The 10430-nt window shown below is 33.5% G+C and overlaps 1 protein-coding gene across 8 annotated transcripts; it reads left to right on the top strand.

Annotated features, from left to right (window-relative positions):
• Window positions 1–2910: 2910 nt before the first annotated feature.
• LOC107938354 (uncharacterized) lies at window positions 2911–10213 on the top strand. Of its 8 annotated transcripts, none has more exons than XM_041079447.1 (8): window positions 2911–3112; window positions 3648–3791; window positions 5281–5386; window positions 5856–6038; window positions 6601–7071; window positions 7396–7479; window positions 8479–8606; window positions 9558–10213. In XM_041079447.1, exons 2-7 carry the CDS (start codon window positions 3660–3662, stop codon window positions 8556–8558), a joined length of 1056 nt encoding a protein of 351 aa, XP_040935381.1. In that variant the 5' UTR covers window positions 2911–3112; window positions 3648–3659; the 3' UTR covers window positions 8559–8606; window positions 9558–10213. The 8 variants fall into 8 exon arrangements, with proteins under 8 accessions (XP_040935381.1, XP_040935379.1, XP_040935377.1 ...); XM_041079445.1 differs by having other exon boundaries at window positions 9160–10213; XM_016871478.2 differs by lacking the exon at window positions 9558–10213 and adding an exon at window positions 7584–7670 and having other exon boundaries at window positions 2915–3112; window positions 8479–8649.
• The last annotated feature ends 217 nt before the right edge of the window (window positions 10214–10430 follow it).

Below are 10430 nucleotides of genomic sequence, written 5' to 3'. Positions count from 1 at the left end.
AATGAGAAGCATAGGTGAAGATGTCATATGTGTATGTGTGTATTCGGTCATGGTGAAAGGTTATATGAATTATGTGAAATACCATTTAGATATGAATGATGAAAGTAACTGTGATTATGAAATGATACAATGGTTAAATTCGGTTGAATTAAAGTTGACACTGAAGTATTTAAATGCCTATGTCATATATGTGAGTAAGGGTAAAACCATCATAAATTATCGATAAGGGTGGGCTATGTGCGGAACCATCTTATAATTGCTAATTTGAACGGTTGTGTGCAAATCAATGAGCATGATGTATTGTATTGAGACTATGCTTAAGTGAAATTATAAATATGTGATGAAATTGATTGGTGATATACATGTTTAAATAATATGAATGCAAAGAATGTGTGAAAGAGTAAATTTGTAATAAATCTGCTTGGGACAGCAGCAGTAACGTGATTTTGGAAAATCACCATAAATTGTGGGAGTTGAGTTAGAAGCTAAATAAATTATGTAATTAAAGCTTAACGAGTCTAGTTTCTTATAAAAGAAACCGTGTAAGCAAAAGAATTGCTGATAATGAGATATTTGAAGTGGCGTGAGATAGAGTCAAATGACTTCGAGGTCCCCTGTTCTGTTTTTAGAAAATAATTATAATTTGTACAAAAATGGTTATAAGATAAAATTTATATGCTTAGACTCCTTAATGAGTCTAGTTTCAAATGAAATCAACGATAACATATTTTGAATTCTGTATAATGACAAATTTGATTCGTAGTGAAGAGTGGTCAGATTAGTCAAGAAGTGAAGTAGGGGAAACTTTAAGAAAAATCTGGTATTGATTGCCCAAACAAAAAATTCTGAAAATTTTATGGATAGAAGATATATGAGTCTATTTTCAGAAAATATTAACGGCAATTGATTTGGAGTTTAGTAGCTCCAATTATAAATAATTTAGTGACTGTTTCTCAGGAAGCCAACTTGTAGTGAATTTGTGATTATGTTGTAAACATTGATAATACTTGTTAATGAGTTGCTTATTGTTTTCTTATAAACTTACTAAGCGTAAAGCTTACTCCCCTTTTCTTTCCCATATTCCTTAGGGTTGCCAGGTTTGCTCGGGTTGGAGGCCGTTAGAGATATTATCACATTGTCGAGTCTACGCTATCGGCGTAAGTAAATCTTAGTGTTTCGAGTCTATGGCATGTATAGGGTTGTAAAGTTGAGTATGTAATATTATGATTAAGCCAAAGACTTTTTGTTATTAAGGTAGTTTGATTATTCATATGCTTGTATGTTATTATCTCCTATGATGTGGTTTATAGCATGTATATTTAGAATTTGAATTGTGATTCATTGTTGAGTAAGTAAATGATACAAGACTAATATATTGGTAAATATTTAAAAATGCCTCATGAATGTTTTGGGGCCTTGTAAGCCTGATTAAAGGATAATATACGCGTGTATGAAAAGTTTAAAATTGATCAAAAAAATTTTACAGCCTGGTTTTATATAAATGGTTGAGTTTAAATCTGGTAGCACCTCGAACCCTGTTGCGGCGAGGGATACGGGCGAAGGGTGTTACATACTTTACAATACATAATCAAGCTTCCATGTACTCCAATACATCATTAATCCAGCTTTGAAATCCATAAATCTCCATTTCCTTATTCTCATACACCAAAAATACATTCAAAAATAATATAGATTTCTTCTAAGCTTTCTCATAACATATTTTTAAAAAAAAATTAAGCTAGTGGAGGTGTAGGAAGCCATTTCTTACCTTATTGAAGCTTTCTCACTCTAGCTTCAACTCCTCTCGCTAAAACTCCATAAAACCTAGGATGCCGTTGAAGAAATGGATGGATGGATGAATTGAGCTTAGAAGGTTGTTTCCATGGAGATTTTGACAAAATCTCAATGTGAAAGATAAGGCTTTTGAGAGAAAATGGAAAAAAAAAACCAAGAAAATGGAAAACAAGAAGAGGAGCCATGGGAGGCTGCTATCGGTTGGAGAAGAAAAAAGTAAAGGCTGGTTTGGGGGGATTCTCCCATTTATAAAGACTAACAAATGGGCCCAAGGCTCAAGCTCAACTATTCAAGTTTAATTTGTCAAAATTGTGTATTGATTCTTTAAAACGATGTTCCAATGATCCAAAATAATTTTCAATATCAAATATCATATTTAAATATTATTTCCATAATAGAAGTCTCGAGAATTAATCAAAACCCTTCATGGCAAAATTATCATTTTGTCCCTTTTTACCCTTTCTCACAATTTCATCTCAAAATTTGACTCTTGGATTGATCCAAATTCTTATTTCATATTTAACTCTTAATATAAGTCCTTGGGTGGTGAGAAGTGTAGAGCCCTCCCCCTGGTGAAAATAGAAAAATTACAATGTAGTTCTTATATTTTCTAATTTTTCCAATTTAATTTCAAATTTGATTTCCATCATACTAATGCATATTTCAACTAATTCTTATTTCAATAAATCAATAATAACTTATATTTTCACATTTTGGTCAAATTGTATTGTCCATGTACTTTTTAATTTTTCCATTTTAGTCCCAAATTTTATTTCCATCATACCAAGACATATTTCATCTTATTCTTATATCAATTAATGAATAATAACTTACATTTTCACATTTTGATCAAATTTTTCTTTACTCCTCATAGTTTTCGAAAGTTTCAATTTATTTTTATTTGTCATACTTTCACCTTACAACTCCTTTTAGGGTATTTCCTTCTCCATTTTCACATTTTGATCAAATTACACATTACTTCTGGTATTTTCCAAATTTTACAATTTGATTTTTTTTTTGTCTTACTTATACTTTTACTTTTACAACTCTTTTTAAATATTTAGAATTTCTTTTTTATAATTGAAGGTGGAGAATGAAATTATTTGGGATCCCAAACATTTATATGTACATAGATCTTGAAAAAAAAAAGTCAATTGATTTTGTAACTTCTGTTTTATAAGTTAATGATCTAACAAGAAACTAACTGAACTATATAATAGAGTTTACCCGAAATCAAATTATAGAGAAGGAGAAAACGGCAGGAGGCAGGGTAGCGTTTAAGCAAACAAGAATCTTTCACCACTTCGTTTTTATTAAGGTAAATGAATAAACAAACTCCATCTCTTATGATTTCCTATTTTCTCTTTAAATTCTCTGCACTTCAGTACGGATCTCAGTCTCAATTATTTTTATCAGACAAAACCGCACTTCTTTACATTCCCTCCGGTATTGTAAATAAAACTGCTTCCTCAATTTTATATAGGCTGCGAATTTTTCTCCTTATTCTATGTTCTCATGGCGTGAATTCTTGTTGTAGAATGGCTAGTTTTGTTGTTTTCGTGTTGAACTGCGTCAAACTTCTTCTGTTAGAAGAAATTAGATACATTGAAGAAGTCTAGTCACTTTTTAATGGAATCTTGTGTTTATACGATCAAATAATCTAGTTATTTTTCCCTTATTTCATTATTGTTACAGGATTCATCTTTTCGTTCATGTGATTTTTTTCCGTACAGAAGTTGCTGTTAAATTATTGATAAAAAATCTATCAATAGAGAATTTAATATTCTTATCTTAAATGATTTATTCTTGAATATTTTCTTTGTGTGTTTGATGTCAAATTGTTCGCTTTTCAGGTACATAGCTGCATGCAAGATTGTCTGATTCACATTTTCAGTATCTTGGGAAGACAATTTGTAGTTATCGGTATAGTTAGAAACTTTGTAAAAGATATGTCGACTGTACCAGTAAGAAGGGTTTCTCGTCAAGATATACAGTTGGTAAGATTTTGACCTTGATCTTTATACTTAATGAATGATCTTCTATAGTGAACTGAATCCCTATGTATTAATTCTGTGGTAGGTATAAATTTATGTTTTCATTTTGTTGTTTTCATTTTCCCTTATGAAAACTTAGATTTCTTGCTAAATTATTACTTTATTCTGGGCAGAGTGGAGTTGTGTAATTATTGTGGGTTGAGTGCTATGTAGATATAGTTGTTTAGTTGGTAATTCACATAGAAGAAATTTTTTTAATGTTTCTATGGATTTTAATTTTTGGAGCTTTTTAGAAGAATGGACTAATAGATGGAAATAATAACAAACGAAAAAAAGGTTGTAAGTTTATAAGAGTTCAAATTTAAAAGCAAAAGCATGGGCTAAATTATTGAAGTTTTGGAATCTACTTTTCATTTATGGAATTGGCCCTTGATCAGCTCAGACACCAGTAAAAAGCCTTCTCAAGAGCAATAGACTGTTTGTAATTTGTAACTGTGACAAGTTTTGTATTACTAAATAATATGTGCAAAGATAAAGGTAAAGGAAAAAGGAAGTTGCTTGCTTTATACGATAAGGTGTAAAGATACAAAAGATAGGAGGGTAGTGGATATCTTTTTAAGGAAAGTGACACTTAATGTGGAAAACTAAATTTTGCTGACTTAGAGATCTTGGCTGATATTTCTTATAGCCAAGTTATGCTATCCATCTAGATAGCTGCTTTTTTTTTTCACTATAGAAATCACAGCAATTTCTGATCTCAGCCTTGGTCTATTCTCTTCCTGATTAATTTCACTTGATCTATCCAAGTACTAACATCTTAGAGGAAACATAGACCTTGTCCTAGAATCTAAATTGCCAATAGCCTGCGGTGACATGGAAAAACAGACAAACAAATCCTTGGTGAGTCGTTACTAACTTTCATTGTGTTTGGTTTTTATTTTTATATCAAAATAAAATCTTGTCTTTGAATTTTGTGTTGTTCGACCAACCACCTTGTGGGAATGCTAGAGATATGGTTATTGTTGGGATTCTTTTTCATTGAGTTTTTGACTGTATGGAGCTTATAATGTCATTCCTGATTGTCTTAGCAATTAGCGTTGAATGCATCTTCATATGCTAACTATGAAAAGTTTAGATAACCGAAAATAATAATTTTAACTGAAGACTATTACCTGCTATTTAACCTTTCTGATGAATATCCGGATTAAATTCTTGACATGGTATTAGTCTCATACTTAAGGAGAGAGGAGCGGAGAAAGGAGAAACGGAAAATATTGTATAAAACTGTTTTTATTACCCCCAAGCAAAATTAAGATTTATATCTGAATTCTGATGTTCTATTTTTTCTACATGGTCAAATGCTGTTCATCTTTTTGTTTATGTGCATTGAGCTGTTTCTACTGTCTTAGATTTGTTTGGCATGTAGGCTTTCTGTGAGGTGGTACGTTGTCTATGATGGCTAATGTTGTTTTACCCTAATGTGTGAATTTAGGTTCAAAACCTTATAGAAAGATGCCTTCAACTCTACATGACGCAGAAGGAAGTTGTGGAAACTCTGCTGGCTCAGGCCAAAATTGAGCCTGGTTTTACTGAACTTGGTATCAAAAAGTTAAAATATTTTATTTTCTCATAACAGCCATGCTTCTTCTTGGTTGCCCATCCTTATTTGAAACCCCACTAGCTTGATACCTATAGCCTATTATAAGAAGAGATACTCTAAATCCATGTAATGGCTGTGCCCTACATCTGCCAACCCTATGAAAAGATTAAGAGCAAAGAAGAAAGTAGGCCCCACTTTTTAGAAGCAGGGCTTGCAGTCCAGGACCCGTTTCTCAGATGGATTGACTTGCCCTTTGGCAAAAATCTGTTTTAAGGAAAGCTTATAGGCTGGATGGTCCAAGCCGCCTTTTTATTACCTAGGCTTTAACTTATTGTTGGGATTATTGGCAATGTACAGCGATTGTTGTCAATCACGGGATTCTGACAACATTTTACATTCACTAAATAATGTTAGTTTTTTTTTTAAAAAAAATTATTTCCTTGTACTAAATGTTTCATGTTTATCAGTTTGGCAAAAGCTTGAAGAAGAGAATCGAGAATTCTTCCAGGCTTATTATCTCAGACTGATGGTAAAGCAACAAATAATGGAATTCAACGAGCTACTTGAGCAACAGGTGCAACTCATGCATCAGATTCATCCATCTGGAGTTTCCTCAATCTCTAATTTGAATGGACCTCATTTGTCACAGAGTAAGATTGCTTTTTGCCTAGTTGGGCATGTTATTTTCATTTCTGTTTAATCGCAAGTACTCCAGATTTGTGGAATTGGCTCTTTTTGGCTAAACAATCATTACACATTTTTATCTAGCAGCAGAGATTGAGGGTAGTTTCTTATTCTCATTTTATTTTAATGTAACTGTAAAGATGAATAAAGATAGAAGAAGGCTTGTCTAAGTGACAAAAACCATAAAGACTTCATTTTACTTCTTACTTATCTGTAACTGTGTAGAATTTGGATATTGGCAGGTTTGGACATCAGGTGATCACTTATAAACTTATTTCCTATATCCACTTCTGATAAAAGGGACCAGTTGTATGAAAATTTCTTATTTTGCTTTTCTTGTTTTTGGTCTATTTACTTTCTCAGTATTTTTTTATCTTTCTTGCAGTTTATCCATTGATTTTTGAGTATGTAGCAATCTATTGATAATTATTGAATGTCCCCTAAGTTTAGTTTCTGAAAATCTGAAAGCCAAGCTTTGGCTTTCTCCAGGTTTCAACATTCTGCTACTGATATAGCTTTCTCTTATAGTGCCCCAGAACTGTGCGCCAGAGAACACAGGAAAAGCTCGGAAGCAGGAGAGCTTGCAGCATCTCATGGGATCTAGTTTGCCTAATGTATTCAGTAATAGTAGTTCATCTTTGTACATTGGGACACATGCTAGTATTGAGCTTCCTACCCATGCCAGCAGGAATCATGCACCATCAGGAATGCTTTCAACTCAGAATTCAAATATGGGTTTGATGCAAGAAATAAATGGGAAGATGCTAAAATCAGCAGCTGGTTTTTCACGCAGTTCTGCTTACATGTTTGGTGCTGAGAGCAGTCTTCTAGAGACACGTCCAACAATTGGGGATACAGCTTTCAATAGTGCAGAACCAAGCACACAATCACTAAATGAACCACTTCCGGATGCTGACATTTCTTCATTTGGACTTTTAGGCCAGATCTCTCTCAATTTCAATCTTTCAGATCTCACAGCTGACTTTTCTCCGAGTTCAGGTTTCTTTCTGTCAATTTGTATGGGCACATGTATTTGCCCTGTAGCTCATATTTTCTGCGTGCATCCATGTCTTCATTGTGAGTCTGTTTTAGACATTATGCTGGATTTAGCCGAGGTTGGAGGCCTTTCATGTGTTCCCTATCTAAAATATTTTCTCCAGTTCATAAGCAAGTACTTGGCCCAGTTACCATCAGTTAATTCATTCATGAAAATCACAATATTTTAAGCATAGTCTATTAATAATTTCAGATATATTTATTTTCATATAGACGTGATCCAAATAACGATATCTAGTTATACTTACTTTAAGAATAACCTCTCAGGTATACTGGAAAGCTACCCCCGATCACTCTTTCTAGGAACAGATAATGAAAATTTCTTGGATTCTCATGAAAGAGAACATCAAGGTGATATTCTTTTCTCCACTGTCTCCCCGTCCAAACTTTTATTTGTTGATTTGTTAACTGTGATTTACAAAGAGCAAGATATTTTTTATATCTGTGGATTATAGGAGAGAACAAAAGGTTGGACACCATATCAGAGGGATTAAGCTTTGATGGTTATAGAAATAAGTAGCTCTGCAAAGGCAATGGTACAGGTTTACAAAGAGTATATTAATTTAATTTATTTTTTCCTCATCAGCTGTGCTAGCAACTGTTTGGAATTTACTTGCATGGTAGATTCTTTGAGAAGTTTTTGCATCTACTAAGATACTTTTTACTCCCAATATCACTTTTTATTTCCAATATCATGTTTTTCTGAGTTTCATCCTTCCCTTGTCAGTATACGTTTTGTTGTATCATATCTTAAAATAACCAAGTATTAATTAATCTTTGATTTGACCGATGGTTTTTTCAAGTTAAATGTTTTTTCCAACTATTAGAATTTAACAATGGCATATAGAAAATCTAGTTCGTTTTCTGTATTTCTCCTCTTTTTCTCTGCTTGATGTTTCACTGTATCATCTGTAAAGTCACAAAAGATGGTTTAATGAGCATTTTGATAGGTTTGTATGCGCTCCCTTCAACTTCAATTAATTGCATTTGGTGTTCTAATATGATGATCAAGTTTATTCTTCACTGCTAAATTTGGTGATCTTATTTTAACCGCAAGAAAATCCTTGCATATTTTTAGATGAAACTACATATGCACTGCGTCTAAGTTCATTTATTTTTGAACATCTAGTTAATTGAAGAATGCTAATGGTTATTGTATAAGTAATGGAATGGATTCTAATCATTATATTAGAAGGTAGTCAATGTGATCATATTTTAATCTTCTCTCTCAACTTGCTAATGTTACATTAGCTATTTGTGAGAATATTTTCTTCCTTGGCATTTTGTTATATTTGGTATTCAGCTATCACTTACAACTTTTTTTTTCTTTTGTACGATGTATTACTGCAGGTCCAACTGCTGCTCTAGGCAAACAAAGGTTTGTATATAACATTTTGGAAGCTGAAAATTTCAACTCCTTTGGTTTATAGACAGAAGTTCACTGACGATGATTGGATGGTTCGAAGATTGGAAAACAGGTTAAAAATAAATTCAAAGGAACATGCATAGTGTTTTGTTTTCCTTTTGTGCCTATGATGTTTACTCAGTCAACTTGCTTTTGTCTTGGAATCTGTGTGGCACTGTGGTGTTGAATGCTTCCTATGATAATCTTATTGATAGGTAATGAGGGATGGGCATTTTGGTTGACTATATATAATTACATGTGCATATATAACTAAGGCCTTTTCGTTTGAAATAGGGTTTTTGGATTACGTTCAGTTGAGCATCTTCCAAAAGTTTTAATGTCAGAAGTTTGTAAACCAATATGCAGAAATATGAATAATATCAGATAAAATTTGAGTTTTACTCTTCATGGAGTATCATTAAGAGGTGGCATTTAGGAGATCCAGAGTTTGAATCTGGAAGTTTGTAATCCTGCCCTAATCCTTGAGTTGTAGCTTCTTTTGTAAATATCGTACGGTTTTATTTTATCTTATATAATCTTGTTTTAGATTTGTTTGCTTTGTTGGGATGGAATGACTTCAAAATTATCACTTTGTCCATAATTTGGTCTTGTGTTGATTCTTGTAGAGTAAAGTTAAAAGGGAAGATCCATTGCCGTTAGTTTTAGCCACTGCAGTTACACCCTCGGTTGTGATATTGTAATTTTCTATATAATGATTTGCTTGGGCTTAGCCATCGCTGGTGAGGCGGTACAAAGTATTTTTTAATTGCCTTAGACGCACAAAGTTGAATTTGTTTATTTATTTTTGTCAAATGAGGGAATCTAAACCTCTCGTTCTCATCTCCTTCTTGACGCTAGAGAGTGAGAGTTGAGCTTCTATGAGAGGCCTTCTGGCCTTCGGGCCGGCATCAAGCATCTTCCTCGCCGTTAAGGCCCTCCTTTCTCTTTTTGTTTTGGTTCACCAATCTTCTTTGGTAGTTCAGCGAAATAATGTTTAGATATTGCTTCTGCTGTCTTCCTTTAGCCTTCGGTCGTCGTGGAACGGACGACTGAGATCTCAGTTGTTATATGGTCGTCACCACGGTTGTTAGGAGCCACCTCCTTTCGTTATGGCGAGGTCCACTTCTGATGGTTCCTGCTTTTGCTTTCTTGCGGGCGAAGCCCTTTCGCTTGATGTTCTGGCTTCGACGCTACTTTGGGTCCATGACGTTTGAATTTTGATAGATATCTGGAGTCATCGCACCAGAACTTGTTTCTAGTGGTTGTCGCTACTGAAATGGCTTTGGCTCCACCTCCATCGACATTCGACCAGCTCCATAATGCTTTTGGTACTGTGTTTTGGACTTTGTTAGTGGCATGATCTTTACCAGAGTTGTGCATGCCGTAGCTGGGTACAGTTGTCATGTCCCTTAGTTTCCCTGGTGCTTTCTCTTCTCCGTAGTGGCTGGTGAATGCTCTTAGGTTTTTTCATTTTCCTTTAGGGGGATGGGGAGTTGTGTCGGGCTTTTAAGCCCTTGTTTTCATTATTGTTTATTTCTGGGATTTTCTGACTCGTGTTGTACTTGACCTTTTATGGAATGAATCTTCCTATTAGCAAAAAAAAAAAAATGTTGTAAATTAAATGGATGTCTACAATCCCCAAGTATATTAATGTAATAAAACTCTTTACTTTATTTATAATCAAAAGATCATTAAATGGAGTAATTAAAAAAACTTAGTTCATTAAATGTAATTGAATGTAAAGGAGTTTATAAATAGCACATTGTAAGTGAAAATACGACAATAAAAATTATCTTGTATTTTCATCCATTTTTATTTATTGTTTTATTAATTTTTCTATAACACGTTATCAGCACGAGCTTCTACGAGTTCATAGTGAAATTCACGTCATTTCGAC

This window comes from Gossypium hirsutum, chromosome A02 (assembly GCF_007990345.1).
Source record: "Gossypium hirsutum isolate 1008001.06 chromosome A02, Gossypium_hirsutum_v2.1, whole genome shotgun sequence".
In the NCBI taxonomy this organism is placed as follows: Eukaryota; Viridiplantae; Streptophyta; class Magnoliopsida; order Malvales; family Malvaceae; genus Gossypium; species Gossypium hirsutum.
The sequence above is the reverse complement of the archived record's forward strand: the minus strand, read 5'-3'. Positions and strand labels throughout refer to the sequence as shown.